The sequence below is a fragment of the Ambystoma mexicanum genome, chromosome 13, assembly GCF_040938575.1.
Source record: "Ambystoma mexicanum isolate Mex_15411 chromosome 13, UKY_AmexF1_1, whole genome shotgun sequence".
Classification (NCBI taxonomy): domain Eukaryota; kingdom Metazoa; phylum Chordata; class Amphibia; order Caudata; family Ambystomatidae; genus Ambystoma; species Ambystoma mexicanum.
Window position 1 is genome coordinate 381196022 of NC_090938.1, and position 16711 is coordinate 381212732.

Consider the following 16711-nt stretch of genomic DNA (forward strand, 5'->3'; position numbering starts at 1 on the left):
TCTTCAGATTTTTACTGCATGTTTCAGTGTTGGGATTCCTCTCATCGTGCTCTTCAAGTGTTTTGCTATTTCTAGTTTTTTGGGATAAAGTTTAGACTTTTTTGTGATTTTTGTCCATCGTTGACCATCGTTTGACTATTGGCAGCAAGGGCCCATTGTCTGCAAAGATCCACTTCCATTACAGATCTTATCTTTGAGTTTTAGTAAGGCCCAGGCTTGGGCCTACTTCGCAGATCGAAGATGTCACAGAAGAAGAGGAGTCTCTTCAAGCTCTGCCCGAAGTGTGGACTACGGAACGTCAAAGTCAAGGATCGCCACCTCAAGGGTTTATATTGCCTGCATCCAGACCACGATGAGGAGGGATACGAGATTTGCAGCGGATTTATGATGAAGAAGGACCATTAACATGTTAGCAGGATGGTTTAAGTTGGGGAAGGCCTCTGACTCGGCCTCTGTCCACAGTCATGCCTCATCCAGGACCGGCCGGTTCCATGAGCATGCTCCCTCTGAGAAGCGGTCATGGTCATTTGAGGATGCCCCTTTCCAGGGGATCCAAAAAAAAGCTCTGCACCATTCTCCGCGAGGGTCACTGCGGCCGTGGGACCCAGTTCAAGAGGAACCTGTTCCCCGTCTCCATCTCCGTCCTCAGTGATTCTGTTAGCTAGGGAGTGGGGGGGGTACCTTTTGCGAGGAAGTCCCTAACCCCATCAAAGCACAGATCCTCTTCCAAGGACAAGCCTGGAAAGAAGAGACCCAGGGCCCTTGTCGAAAACCACAATCCCATTGACGGCCACATCTGTGTACCCCTTCTGGGCCCTCAAATAATTCCTGCCTCAACTGCGGGGGAAGGTGGTGAGGATCTCCATGAAGGACACCACCACCAAGTTTTACATCTGGAAGCAGGGCGGGACACGCTTGCCGGCACTCTCCATCAAAGCATAGTCCCTGTGGTGCTGGCCCATTCTTCAGGACATGGTCACGTCCCATTTCACCTGGCAGGCACCAAGAACACCACTACAGAATCGCTCAGCAGGAAGCTGCGGTCCTGCCACGAGTGGGAGCTTCGTCAGGATCAAGTATCCCTTCTCTTCCGCAAGTTGGATCAACCCCCGGATCCACCTCTTCATGACAGCGGCCAACTCCAAGTGCCAGAGGTTCACCAGCAGGTTTCCTCAGCTGAGAAGCCTGGGGGAGGCCTTCTCGTTCCTGTGGCAAGATCTCTTCCTGTACGCCTTCCCACTAATTTAGTTTTGCTAAATGTGATCAGCAAACTCACACAATGTCATTGCAGGATGATACTCATAGCTCTGGCATGACCTCGGCAGATCATGTATCTGGACCTTCTCTGTCTGTTGGCTGCCCCGCCCATCTGGCTACCTCTACTTCCTAATCTTCTCTCCATTGAAGGCAGGACACTACTGCACCATGACCCGGCGTCGCTGAGTCTCACGGCCTGGCTCCTGCAGCCCTAGATTATGAGAACTAATCCCTGCCGCTATAGTGCAAGAAGATCCTGGCCGAGGCCATAGCTTCCTCTACATTGTCGTGCTATGGCCACAAGTGGAAATGCTTTACTTTGTGGTGCAGGACTCAGGAGATCACACCACTGCAAATCACAGCTCTGCAGTTCCTCCGGTATCTGCTTTCCTGGCCAAGGCTCACGCCTCCATCAAGGTGCATCTGGCTGCCATTTCCCGTTGCACCAGGGTGCCTGGTAAGCCCTCCCTGTGGTCGCACAGGCTCGTCAAGGATTTCCTTAATGTTCTCTTCGGCACTTTTCCACCAGCGAAGACTCCTGCTCCAGCTTGGGAGCTCAACGTGTTTTTGATTAAGCTCATGGGGGGGGGGGGGCTTGTTTTAACCGATGCATCCAGCCCTGTTGAAATTTCTCTCGTAGAAGACAACTTTCCTAGTGGCAATTACACCGGCCAGGTGGGTCGGGTACATCCAGGTCCTCTCATGCAAGCAGCCGTACTTGTCCTTCCACGCTACAAGGGTGGTGCTGCAGACCCACCCACCTTTATGCCGAAGGTACCTTCATAATTACACTTCAACACGCCTTTGGCTCTGCCAGTCTTCTTCCTCAATCCTTCTACACCGGCGGAAAGGACGTTAGATTCGCTGGGCATTGCTCATGCCTTGAAGTTTTATGTGGCACCCACAAAGGACTTTCGGACGACATCTCAACTCTTTGGACCTTTGAATCACCGGGATGCCCTGTTGAAGGCTTCCTTCTCCAGCATGTGGTCTGGCATGGATTCACATGCTCATGAATATTTCCCGTCGACAGGCTGGGAATCCTCGGTAAAAGAAAAAACTGTTCCACTTTCACTTTAAAACTGTATTTCTCCTCTAAACCAATACTGTCCTCTGGGTCATACTGCCCCCATCCAATGACAGTCCTCTCCCTAACCACACCCCTGGTGGCCATCTTCATATTTATACTGCACGCTTCAGTGTTGGGAGTCCTCAAATTGCTCTCCGAGCTAATTTCATGTTTTTTCATAAAAGATTTGTAAAATAGTTAGATGTTGACAAATTTTTGCTTCATCGTCTTTGACAAAGGATAGACCCCGGAAGCGGGGCTCCGCTACCAGTGAAGATCTTCATCCACCGTCGGATCATTGAAGTTTCGAGAAGGCCCGGCCTTGGGGCCTACTTCGCGCCGTTTCAGCATGACTGAAGAGAACAAGGAAGGCCGCAACCTCTTCAAACTCTGCGCGAAGTGTGGTTTAAGGAACATCTTCATAGAAGATCGACACCACAAATGCTAGTACTGCCTACATCCGGACTATGATGAGGAGGGATGCGACGTGTGCTTTGGTTTTTCAAAGAAAACCAAGAAAGACAGATACAGCAGACTGTCGGCGTGGCTCAAGTCTAGCAAGGCCACTGATGCAGGCTCGGGGAAGGGTCAAGCCTCACCCTGGACCGGCCGGTCTGAAAAGCGGTCTCCCTCTGGGAGGAGGTTGACAGAGAACCTTTGAGGACACCCTGCGTCCGTGGTCCAAGAGAAGACCAAGCTCTCCTGCGGTCGCTTCTGATGTATGTCCCGAGTCGGGCAAAAGGCATTCACCATCACTAACATCCTCCATGGTGAGCCTGCCGACAACAGGAGTGTCTTTGAAGAGAAAGTCGCTAACCCTGTCCAAACTCTGTCTGTCCGCGGATAGTCTTCTGAGGGAAAAGTCCAGGGAGGACTCGTTGAGAGCCAGATAAGGCTTCAACCAAGGCCAAGTCAACTGAGTCGACGGCGGCACCTTCGACAAAGGCAGCCACAAGCACTTTGTCATCTAAATCAACGACATCCACCACGGCTCTGAAAGAGAGCGGGTCCAGGAAAAAAGTGGTGGCCGCCCATCGGGTGTTCTTGCCCCCAAGGTGAGATATGGCTGTGGAAGCAGTGGTGAAGGAACCAGCACCAGGAGATACCAGATGGCCGCTCCGGCCCAACAGCCTCCTGAGAGGGAGAGGGAAGCAGTCCCACCTGTGAAGCCTCCCAGGTATGCAGACCGGCCGGCTACTGAGGATAGACCGGAGCAGATCTACTCTAATACTGATGAGGACAACAATCCTCATGAGAAATGCTGCTTGGATCACAGAGGGGGAGTACCTGAGGGAGGACCTCAGTCCCCAGTGTGGAAGAAGAGATGCATTAGCCCGGATCCGACTCTGTTGGCTCTGTTTACCCCTAGACCTAGGGACGTGTCTCTGGATATCTTATCCACCCTGCACACGCTGGTCACTGAAATCCAACTAAGGATGCTGCCTTCTGACCCCTCGGCCACCACCACCTCGTCACGACAAGACTCCTACCGGAGCTCCGGAGCCACACATGGACATGGGCACGGACACAGCAACTGGTACCGACGACGACGATTTCATCGCGGCGGACAGGGAGACTCTGCATGTGGACGAGCCCCAGAGAGCCTCCTCTCTGGACAAAGGTGTATCTTTTCATTCGGTCATCTCGAGGGCCATAGAACTTTTTCAGTTAGTACCAGAGGAGATGAAGAAGGAGGCCAACGCGAGTCGAGGTGGAAGACCATCGTGTCAGTTCCCTTCCTGGACGACATCTGGGAAGAGGGCCTAGCCCTTATGAAGAATCCAAGTACAGACCTAACGAAATGGGACATATTGGAAAAGAAGTACATGGTACCCGATTCAGCACCCAGGTGCCTAAGATCTCAGCCCTTGCCGGATTCAGTGGTCTCGGCCGCAGCTAGGAAACGAACGGCAAACCTATCATCGGTGGCCATGGTACCTCCGGAACAGGAGGGGAAGAAGCTGGATGCATTGGGCAAGAGGATAGTACCCCTTAAAAGCAGCCCTTGCGCTCTTCCACTCAAGAAGAGTACATGGGGTGCTTTCAAGGCAGTGGAGGTCAGCAATGGCGCCGTACTCAAGGCAGAACAACACCCCCCCCCCCAAGCAGGCCTGAACTGCCTGTGGCTCTGAGCCCTCACCTAGGCACCCAGTGGGAGGCCAACTGTCGAAGTTCGTCAGCATGTGGGAAAAGATCACCACGAACAGATGGGTGCTGGACACTCTCGGACAGGGGCACACCTTGGATTTCCAACGCAAGTGACCTTGTATCCCTCCTATTCAGAGACAGAACTACATGGACCTCATCTTCTGTAGGAGGTGCGGTCCATGTTACGAAAGGGTGCAATAGAACCCGTCCCCCAGCTTCTCCGGGGCTGCAGAGTATATTCCAGATACTTTCTAGTTCGAATTAAGACAGGCGGTTGGACACCAATTCTGGATCTACACTGTCTCAAAAAGCACTCAGTGTCATGCGCCCCTTCTATTTGCGCGTATGGGACAGATGGAGACGTGGCCGCCATGATTTTGCTCCATCACGCTAGAATGCAACGTCTTGCTGCGGTCTAGTTTTTCTTTTCACATCATGGCCGCCGCCGGGTTCTTTAGGTGCTTCTGGCCGGCGGCGGTCGTGTTGCAACTGCATACTTTTTCCGCTTTGTTGCCAGCGCTCACAAGTGTTTTCCATTGGCTCTGCTGAGCCCTGCTGTCCTTCCCGGTCTCCAGCCCTCCTCTCCAGTACTGCCTTTCTGTTTCTCCTTACCTCTTTTTCCCGTGCTTCCTCGCAGCTCTCCCTTTCTTGCTGTTTCCCTGCTCGCACTTCTGCCGCCCATGGACTTATCCTCCCTGTGCTTCCTGGTACGTTCGCTTATCCTTCCCGCTGCATTCTGATTACCTTTGGGCTTCTCGCCCTCCTTACACTTACCATTTACCTTGCTGGAAGCTTCTACTCTCCAGACCCGCCACACATCTGGTCCTCTTTGGATCCATAGCACCAGACATTGGGAAGTCGCTTTTGTTTTTTTTTGCCTATGTGGATTTTTCCCCTATCGGTGGCTGCGGATCCGGGGCCTCTGGTTTCCGGATAATACCGGTAACCACTGTGGTGTCGTTCTGCCGTCGGCCATATCTCCACAAAAAGAAATCTGCAGTCCGGGAAAGAAAGAAGAAGCCAATCAAAACCGAATCCTCAGGTGAGGAATGGTGTGAGGGGTCAGAGTCGAAAATTGAGGTAGAGATTCCTGACAGATCGCAATGCCAAATCCTTCCCGAAATGGCTATGGCCTAACAGGTCCAAGAACTTGTTGCGGCAGTTCAGTCACTCAACATGAAAGTACGGAATCTAAATCAAGAGATGCAGAATCTCAAGGCTGAGAATACGGTCCTTCGTCAGTTAGTGGCAAACCGGGAACCTCACAATACCGACCTCCCTCCCATGCCACTGTCCTCAGGGAAGTTTGATGGAACCTCAAAACATCTCAAGGAATTTATTGAAGCCTGTAATGTACAATTTGCCTTTCGTCCCACAACCTTTTCCACGGATCTTAGTAAGGTTGGCTTTGTTATCTCCAATTTGACGGGGAACGCTCTGGCTTGGGCCAGCCCTTGGTTACTACTGATGATCCCGTTCTACGAGATTGGAGAGCATTCCTTGAGAAATTCAAGCAAGCATTTGAAAGGCCAGAAATTAAGTTTATGGCCTGTGAAGAATTACTAGAAGTTCATCAAGGACAGATGGATCTCTTGTCCTGCATTACTAAATTCAAACAATTAGCCACAGAGTCCAATTGGCCAGAGCAAGCTCAATTCACTATTTTCCGAAGGGGACTGAAGAAAGAATTGAAAGATGAACTTGCGAGAGTCCCACGCCCTGCTTCATTCTTGGAATTGTTGTCCGTTACTCTGCAAATTGAGCATCCCATAAATGAACGGAGGCAAGAGAAGAAGAAAGGAAGAGGGACATTTGGTTTTCCCATTCCTTCACCAACACCTCTGGAACCTCTAAAGAAGAACCTATGCAGATCGGTTCAAGGCAATCTCCGTTCACGCCTGAAGAGAGGAAACGGCGCAGAGACACAGGTCTCTGTATGTACTGTGGGTCCGCCTCCCATCTACTTCGCAATTGTCCAGATGTTCCACCAAGGCGTTCGGGAAACGTATCGCCTCGAACCTAGGTGGGACGACTGTTCGAGGAGTTTATGGGGGTCCCTATGTTACTCTTTCAATGGCCCCAACACGTCAGGCTAAATGTGCGAGCCTAATGGTGGTAACCCTGCATCTGTCCTGGGGGGATAAGTCGGTGGATACTTTGGCACTTATTGATTGTGGCACGGCAGGCAACTTCATGCAACTCTATGGGCCAACAAGATGGGTATCCAGCGAGTACAAAATACAGAAAATCTCAAAGACGCTTTTGTCAAAGACGCTTTTGTCAGAAACGTCAAACCACGCCATCGCTGACTCGCCACCACGTGCCACACCTCAGATGAGCTCTAAACCGGACACATATACCTGAAACTTGTGTCCTCTGTACCTACAGACCCACATAATTTCAAGGCTTTTGGAATGAACCCCCACACATCTTTAGCCAGGGATGTGGATGAGTGAAGGTGGGCGTATCCATACTAGGCTTGTGCTTAACGTTTGTTAGGAGATGCAACTGTTCTTTCAAAGGTTTTACCTTTGGGAGCAACCTGAGCTAAAAGGTCTGCACCTGGACCATGAAATTAGGTAAGCCAGACCTTGAGAGGGAGGGATTAAATAATCAGTTTAATGCACCTAAGGTTTAGCTCAGGCTCACCAACCTCCCATCCAGTCCTATTTATACCGATTAAGGCCGGAGGCCTTTAAGGTCCTCAGCACTCGACTTTATCAGAAGTGAATAGCACATCTGATAACACATGACTTAAAGCCTGCAGTCCAGGAGGGATTGACATGCACATTAGAGCAGGAGGCGCAGTGCCTGAAACACCAGTTTAAAATCTCTCAGAATTAAAAAAAAAAGTAAACAAATTAAAAAGTGTCTGTGGGTCCGATTTACAAAGCGTTTTTCGACGGGGCATTCCCATTGAAAAGCGCTTTTGCAAATCTGGCCCTAAATCTTTCAGTGAATACTGTTCAGCGTTTTGTTCCCATGGTGGGTATGAGCACTAAACAATTCTGGATAGAGTTGTGCTTACTGGTAGCGAGAGGCTTTGCTGACAATGGTACTGTGTGTATTACCTTATCCTTCAAAGCCATGTACAATCTGTAAGGCAAGGATCTCTTCAGGTGGACTGCTTGCAAAACAGCCTCATGATAACCCGTTACTGAAAGCCCAGAACACTACAGAATGCAGTTTCCCAAGATATGTTGCAAAAGCTCAGTGGTTATCAGCAGGTGTTGAATGACATGCACATTTAAGAAGTGGTTAGAACTTGTGAAAAACAGTATGCACAAAGTAGTAGCAGGTGGCACAAGAACACTATTTAAAAGAAAACATTTTCTATTTTTCATATTGAAAACCTAAAGTTATAATGTGGAGCAGAATTCATGTACTGGAAAGAAAGGTAACCAAATTAAAATTTGCTTTTTTGTTGTTGTTTTTTTTAGGTTTTGGCTAATACAAATCTACTGCAACAAACAACTTTTGACATAGATAGCAGTACATGTAGGAAGGAGTACAAGCCCGCCATAATGATGCATTGTGCCCAACTTCTGCATGTTTCATGCATTCTGATTTGTTGAAATGTGGACATTCTGTGTGAGCTTAAGTTGGAAACTGGTTAGTCTGCTGTAAATGTAAATGTAATGTAATTATAGCCCAGTCTTGACAGAACTGTCTGACATTAAGGGGTTTAATGATTCGTAAGCCATGTAATGGGGTGAACAGTATTTCAGGTCTTTGGTTATCAAGTAGTTGTTTTTGTTTAACCGAAAGCTATCTGAGAATGATCTAACGCAGCATTAAAAGTATTGTAGAGTAGTATCTACTATTGCTATCTGTTAACTCAGTGCAAAATTGCTCTTTTGTGTAACTAAATGGTATCAGAGAATATCCTGTCCATGCAGCATTGAAAGATGAGTGGGATAGGTTCGCCAAGCTTTATTGGATAACACAGTGGAAAGTGCAATGCTTGTTTGTTTTTTTGTAAGAATTATATAAGTAAGCCTTTGGTTAGTAAACAAAAAGCTCTCAATGTCTAAACAGCTCAATTATAAAGTTAATGTTACATATGGTGACTATAGAAGGCTTCTGGTGGCATTATTGGTGCATCAAAGACTGTACTTATCCTCTAGCACACATTAAACATGGGAGTTATACCATATAATATAGTCACAGCAATGGGCATATGAAGCCATTATTAGGACATATCAGGTTGAATTTGAGATGCCAGACAAAATATATTGGCTTTGACAATCCTGGCTAATTTTAAGAAGGGAAAAGGGAGAACTTGAATGCAGAGCAGTTGCTGACTACTAGGCACAAAATCAGAAACTGGATGAGTGGACGCTGGTCATGTGCCGATAAGGGGGCATTGGTGTTTAGATGGTCATATGGTAGTGGGTCTCTCAAAATTTACACCTACAATATATTTTAAATGCAAGCGATTTGCCACCTAAGTATTGTTCAGACTAGATATAGCATAGGGTTGACTGGGTATGCTGGAATCAAAAATGTTATTTCCAGTAGTTTATTCAGTCTGCAGCACTAAGGGAGGAACGATTATGAAGGACCTGCACATTTAATTCAGAAAATCTCCAATGAAGCAGTTTTCACAAGGGTGGGTTAGAAAGCATTAAATAACAATGGACAAAAAATAGAAGGTGGAGGAGGAGATAAAGCAAGACCGGCGGCACAGAAAGTAAACCGTGTTAGAGTTGGGAAGCTAGAAAGCTAAACACTAAGGGCATCATTACACGGACGGCGGTAACCATGGCGCTGTTAGCGCCATGATTGCCGCCTGTATTTTACCGAATCCGCCTTGGTGAATGGGGGAATTACCGCCCCATTCCAAGGTTGGCGGGGCGGTAATTCCCCATTCACCAAGGCCCTTCCCCATTCCCATTTGAGCCCCCATAGGGCTCAATGGGAATGGGGAGGAGCAAATAACGGTACCGCTATTAGTGGTACCGTTATTTGCCCTGAAGTCCCTCAGCGGGTCCCTTCCTTAACGCGTGGTCTGGCCACACGTTAAGGACAGGACCTGCTGAGGGACCTCGTAGTATGGCGCTAAGGGATTACCGGCACCGGTGCCCTTACCGGTAATCCCTTAGCGCCATCCGTGTAATGAGACCCTAAGAGATGAGAAACAGTAAGGGAGACAAGTCATGGGAAAGAAGGAGGTGTCTACTCACTGCACGGGAATTCTTGGCATCTTTCATGAGCTGCCGGGCGTACAGGATATCCTCTTGGACAGACTCTACAGGACAGCTCCTCAGGGCCCGCACCTCCTCTTGCACCTTCACATACAGCCGGTCCATCATCTACCAGAGACATAGTTGCACAAAGGTTAGAAACAGAGGGTGCAAGCCACGCTTCCACCTACAGCAGAATGATGGGCCTCTTGGAAGATGCACTAAAGGATGGAGACTGTGCTATTGTACTACCTCTTATAGATGTTGATGTGTAAAGAATGTGGGCTTATCATGAAGGAGTATGTATGAAGTGACGAGAGAAGTGTTTACTTGCTCTGCAGTGCTGGTGACAATCCCTTGGTGTAGTCGAAAGGCCTGCTGCTGGGAGAACGTCTGCGAATGATTGTTTCTGAGAAGGCTCCACTGGATCTGAAAGAAGAGAATTCTTTGTGTTATCATTGGAAGGGGGCGTGAAAGTTGGCAGTCAAAAGAACAGCAAGAACCCTATCCACATGTAGAAACAGAAGCTTCTGTTGCGTAACAATGCACTCCATAGCCCTTCACAGTGCCCAAAAGCTAGTATAGCACACCAGGCTTTCTTTTCAGGAAAGAACAGTACATCTTTTCTCAAACAGACTGCATTACATTTTCTTATAGAATGGGAGGTGGTTGACTGTCTTTAAGGTGAGACTGGTTTCAATACTGGATGTGAAGTCATCCAATCACTGTAGCTGCATGCCTACTGACCATCAAATCAATCCAAAGGTGCCCTTGACCACAGTGTCACCTCAATGGAAGGATTTTGCGCTCACCTTCTGCCATGCCTCCTCTGTCTTCTCTGGACTGTTCCGATACGCTTGAGTGATGTCATTGATTGGGAAAGACATGAACTTTAAGGAGTAATTACTGTAGAGAGAGAGAAACATGGAACATAAATATAGTATGGCCATCCCTGAGGAAGTTCAGCATTTCATGTTCCACAATGATGATGTGCTGCAGACAAAACACAGAGATCCTGAGACCTGATCAAAAGATGTCGAACTCTCGCCATCAATTGGGAGCATCACTACAAGCTGGCTGAGAAAGATTACCTTCATGGGCACTATAGTCCTAAATCCACAGGCTTTCTATTATACCCATTTTAAGCCTATCAAATTCTACAATAAAGCGGTAAATAACAAAAACTACTGAAACTGTGCATATGTGTAATTCTGAGTGATTGGCACCCCTCTTGCGAGTCTACCATTCATATGCTAGAAGCACCATTCATATACTAGAAGCACATCCCAGTTCCCAGATGTTGGTACTGACAGGTTACAACTGTACAGTGCTAGCCAAAGCTTAGATGGGGCTGGAGAGTAGGTGTTGATAATAGCAGCGAGTTAATAGATTTAGATACTCAAGGTTTCTGAAATGATCATGTGATTAAATACGAGTTTCTGAGAAGGACATTTCCAACTAGCTGCAACTTGTGTTTAGTCCTTGCAGACAAACATTTAGTGAATGCTTTCCCACATTCAGGGAGAATTTTAAAATAAATGGTTCCATATCACAACATTTTAAAATAGATAGTTTTTAAATTCTAAGCACATAGAGCAGTAATTTAACAGCAATACATATCTAATGTTCCCAAAATTTTGCTGGGAGTCACTTTGTAATATCTTGCTGTGCAGAACCTACTGAGTTCATTTTTAGGAGGCAATGGCACTCACATTTAATTTTCAAGACAGTGGAAAGGAAGTTATATACAGCTATGAAGAGGATACTCTTTACAAGTTGATGGAATCCAGCATGAAGCACTATATGCAAACCTCATATTTTTGTTATCATTATAGCAATGCTGTACAAACCAAATCTAGATGTTAGTGTCTGCTAAAAGAAAGAAGGGCAGCCCCGTATATCTCGGATGTTGGTAATTACCCCAAAAAACTGCCCTGGGGTCCACATGTATCAATTATGAACCTGGTGAATCATGAGGTAATATGTACAATGCATAAAGTGACTATGTTCCACAAACAAAAGCCGTTCTAATTTAAATCTATGACCCATAAGCAGTTTGGAAATGTACTGTACTGCCATTATCTGGAGCTATGACAACCTAATAATCTGCCCGCCAGACTTTTTGTCAATAATATGACAATGCATTACTTACCGTAAAAGCATTTCTGATGGTTGTATCTGCTTGGATTCACATGCTGTGCATAGTCCGACACCCAGTGGTCACTGCTGAGTATTGCATTTTGTTTTTCGTAGTCGAAAAGGGGACGTCGACAAGGCGTGTCTGTAACACTATCCCTATAGTGACGCGCATTGTACCCACAATCCCTCACGCGTTGAGGTCCCTCTGTTTGTATTTTTTCTGTGGGTTGTCTGGGTGAGGTCAGGGAATAAGTGTGCCGACCAAGAGACCAGGAGGAGGAAGGAGGTGGGAGTGGAGTGTGGTGGCTTTTGAAAAAGATTAAATATTGGTTTAGTGGGTATAAGGGTTTTGCAGTTTGAGTGTACGTGTTTGTGTTGAGTGAGCTAGTGTAAGGAGTGAATGCGAAGTGGTTCGCCCAGATATGGAGGGGGTGTTTGAGTAATTTGGTGGAAGTGTAGTAGTAGGAGTCGTCTAGTAGTAGGAGCAGTGTAGCAGTGGGAGGAGGAGTGTAGTACCCTGAAACAGAGATCACCCATTGCCAGCCAAGATGTTACAGGTGAAAAGACAAAGTCCCTGCCAAGCTCCACATGAGGGAATAGTTATTTACAAGACCAACTGTCCAGGTCTCAAATAGGACATGTTGGGCTCCATGCCAGAGATCCTGTCCCAAGTAGTACCTAGTGTCCACAGTTGCAAAGTTCCATAGCTCAAAGCCAATTTCTGAAATCAAACAGCAGCTCCCCTGGGTGCTTACCTTTTCCAGCTGCAAAGGTGCTTGGCAAGCATGTTCCTTTCCCAGGCTTTTTGAAGGTTGAAGCTTAATAGCTACCAGAAAGAATGAATTATCCCCCTTACCTTAGGGGCATATCCATGGCCATTAACACCAGGAATTCTCCTTCCACCAGGGTGCTTTTCAGATTGAAGATGTTCTCACCCACAGCCAGGGGTCACTCTTCTGGGCTTGAGCCCACCACAGCCTAGGTCATTGTTCTTCTTTATCCAGGTTACTGGCTCTTGCTAAGTTCTGGGTATCAGCAAGCTAGCAACACTGCTCCTCCGCCTGATAGTGAATAGTGCTTGCCAGCTTCTGCGCTATCTCCCCCAGCAGGCTGGCAACCAAGTGTCCTCTTCTGATATCACTGGCGCTTAACAGGGTCTGGGCAGTGATGCACGAGTGTTTCAAAGCGCTATAAGGCAAGGGAGGAAGAACAGAGGGAAGACAGACAACAATCTTACTAGGCCAGGTGTCATTCAGATCGCCCAAGTGCAAGGGAAGGGGGGAAAAAGGAAACGTGCGGGGGACGGTGGGGGGTGCAATACATAGGATAATAAATAAACAAGATAAATAAAAGAATGGCCAGCAGGTGGCAAGTGCAGGGTGAGTGCACACAAAGTTCTGGTGAGGGGACTGTAGGGATACAGACAACACTCCCCAGGTGCAGGGGTTGCCAGGGAGGCAGTGCAGGCGTGCAACTGGCAGGGCTTGGGCCCGAGATCAGAAGGGTGGCCAGGTAACCAGTGCAGTCTCAGTATCAGCCAGGAATTCAGCAGGGGAATAGTTCTCAGCAGGCTCTCTATATCAATTTTTCCTTTTTGGTGGTAGAACTGTCTTAGTCACTGAGATATAGCTTTCAGTATGCTATGCCAGCTTACTTTCTCCTTTGCCCTATTCACTCATTCACCACATCTATGGACATCTTCCTAAATCCCTTAATCCCTGCAGGGCCTCTCTGTTGCGCCTTACCCCAAATGGCTCTCCTCCTATCATCCTTATACTTATATGTTAATGACTCCCTCACAGCTTTGTTCCCAGTAATGGCTTGATTGGAAGTCAGTGCATCCTCTTAGGGCTAAAGAACTCCCTCCACCATTTTTGAGCCCAGAAGAACTGCAATGGCACTGCACAGCACCACAGCTCTGCTCCTCTCCCAGGACATGCAGCAGCCTGTTAATTCCTAAAGCCTTGTGTGTGGTCTGTACAGGAGTTTCCCAGTCTCCTGTGTGTTTCTGATTCATGGTTAGTGCTTCTATTACGCACGCAGGTATGTTCTCCATGCGCAAAGCCTCCTTAGTGTTGTCATATGAAAATAGTTGATGGGATCCCTCCACACCCCTTCACTAGCTGAACATAAGGGGCCTGATTCACACAAGCATTTTATAATGGCACAATCCCAAAGGAAAACAATCTGTGAATCAGGCCCAAAGAGTCTTCAGATGCCCTGGGGACTCCTCAGTACAAGGGGTTGGGGAGGGAATGCAGACTCCTCTGGGGTATCCTCCTCCATTTACCATATTCAGTGGTCCCATCAAGGAGAGGGTGTCTTCCCCTGTCTCCTCTCCTGCTCCTGCAACCAAGTTCAAACATGGGACGTGGTCTAATCACCCAAGAAATAACTATTAAAAATAATATTGTAATCGAGGCCATAAAAACGGCAGTTAGGTACTTTGCAAACATCAGATAACATATTCTTACAACTGTGCGAACTGGGGCGTGCTCTGGTGAGAGCCAAATGGAGATATGACTCTCCAGAGTGCCACAGCACTCTGGGGAAATAGCATGAAATCTGCCAAAAATATGCACAAGGAGTAGCGAGTCACCCAGTAACCATGCAGAGACACGCAGCTTCAGGTTTAGCTGACTGATCTGGTGTGAGGACGGGGAACTGAGAGATTTTGGTTCAGCACCAGAAGATGTGTCCAGGGCTCCCGAAGAAGGCGAACTTGAACGGACCGGCTTGGTGAGAGAGCAGAGCCAGGAGTGCCATCGAAGTGCGACAACTCTAAGGACTGGAACAGAAGAGGTGGAGAGAAGGCGATTCTGGCCCCGGATCACCGTTGGGCAAGTCGCAGAGGATTGTCTGGTTTCAGGCTCTGGGCTGAAAGAAAGGATCCCAGACCACATTCAAATGACACATGGCATGCGAGGTGCTCTGGTGCCGGGGGAAGCTGTGGTGACGACATGCGACCATGGCGTCCTTGAAGGCCTGAACAAGTGGCAGAGCAGTCCAGGCAAAGAGTGGGAAGGGTAGATAGCCGTCTAAGAATTAGGGCAGAGGAGGCATAGAAAAGGCAAATCGCTGTGCAAGGTGCATGTATAGTCCTGTTTTGAGAGAGGGGAGGCCAGGCGGCGGTCGCATGCACTACACAATGCTTGTGAGGTGAGTTGGTGCCAGATTCACGGCCCCAGCAGCCTCAAAGGCCTGATCGGGCTGCAGTATTGACCCTGGCTATGAGAAGAAAAGGTGGACAGTTGGGCTAACACCCCCCCACCCCAACACAGATCACTTCACCTCCCCCCCTACATTCTTTCCCTAGCCTTAGTTCAGATCCGGAGAGGGTACAGACCGACAAACAGTCCGGGTGTGGCGACAGAACTTCCAGACCACAAGGGGAAGTAGACATCTGCAGAGGACAGAGACTTTTGAGAACAGCATTAAGTGGCGCAAGATCCCAAGGACGCTGTAAACATACTGAGGGGGGGCTAAGTGAGATTGAGTGAACTGGCAAACGGAGGCCACACCGCGTCAAACCTCACAGAAGGGATCACCAGTCAGGGTCTGAGTGATTGACTCACAACTTTCCCCACAAACTACTAGTAATGGGGACAATAATTTCAGGGCGCCTGAATACACCATGATGAGCCCATGTGAGTCTAAAGGGGATAACGTGCCATCCTCCATTAATTACATGTTGGAATTGCCAAAAACGCCCTCAACAAGCTCCACATTAGGCATGTTCACACCAGTACGTTGAGCGGAGGACACACAACCAGCAACAAAAGGAGATATAGTACAATTATTACAATCTTTGCAGCAGGCATGGCGACATCCATGCAGGAGATAAAGGAGTATCTCTGTGACCTCAATCACAACTCGCAGGTTGCTGAAAAACAGCTTAGTGGCTTTGAAATGGCATGTTGTGAGCATAAGTATAACCAGACTGGTCAGGAGAAGAGAGCCCTTGAACTGGAAAATCATCATCGCCATATGGAAGAAAAATTGAAGGACAATGAGGACAGATTGAGGAGGAACAATATCAGGATTCGGGGGATCACCAAAGAAATCCTAAATCAAGACCTTAAGTAATATATCGGAGCCCTATTCAAGGCAATCATAGGAGACTCAAAGCAGATCGCCATGACATTTGACCGGTCCCAGAGGGTGTTCACGAATTATCAGCAGCGAAGGGCCCTTGTTCCAGATGTGCTAACAAGGCTACATTTCTTTAAGTCAAATTAACGTATCCTGCATAAGGCTAGATCGCAAGGCGATATCCGCTTCAGAGGGGCCCCCAGTCAGCTTTTTAAACCTCTTGCCTCAATAAACATCTTTCGGTGCTGGCAAATGAACCCTCTTAGGAGATGGCTGCAGCAGAAGGCTAGCCTATATCGATGGGGTTATCACTTTAAAATAATATTTTCATATTAAGGAACCCAACATAAATTCTCTTCACTTCGGGCAGCAATTGATGCGCTCAAAATGCCCCGAAGATCCAAGTGCCAGAATCTGGGAATCCATCAACAATGCAGCCCGAAGGAACTGTAACGAGATCCAGGAGGGTGAGACACTGGAATCTTCGTATCTCTTGATGGACAGACGTGAGAGGAGTGTGGACTCCACTGATCCCACCGAAGAAATCGTTGTTTGTTGATGACAAAGATTGTTTCCCATGTCAGGTTCAAGGGGGAACCCAGTTGGTCATGACTGCCAGGTTAAGTCATGTATAGTAGTTTCAGGAGAGTTTCGTATTGCAGTAATATTAGTTTCACAGGATGGATGTGCAGATGCAGTGGGAGCATGCATCCCCAGTTAGGTCCCATACCTGATGTTTCCCCATTAAGGGGCTTATGATTTATTTATTTCAAAAACATTTTTTTCATTTTTTCTATTACATGGCTTTCTGACACTGAGG

At 47.7% G+C, this 16711-nt stretch overlaps 1 protein-coding gene across 2 annotated transcripts in view; it reads right to left on the reverse strand.

Moving 5' to 3' along the window:
* The window catches only part of CARMIL3 (capping protein regulator and myosin 1 linker 3), a 2002476-nt gene that overhangs the window by 1023589 nt on the left and 962176 nt on the right, over positions 1 to 16711 (reverse strand). For both annotated transcript variants that reach the window (XM_069633925.1, XM_069633924.1), the window contains exons 23-25: positions 10473 to 10566; positions 9991 to 10089; positions 9661 to 9789 (exon numbers count right to left, since the gene is read on the reverse strand). In XM_069633925.1, coding sequence (XP_069490026.1) covers positions 9661 to 9789; positions 9991 to 10089; positions 10473 to 10566 — 322 coding nt within the window. The remainder of the gene's footprint in view (positions 1 to 9660; positions 9790 to 9990; positions 10090 to 10472; positions 10567 to 16711) is intronic.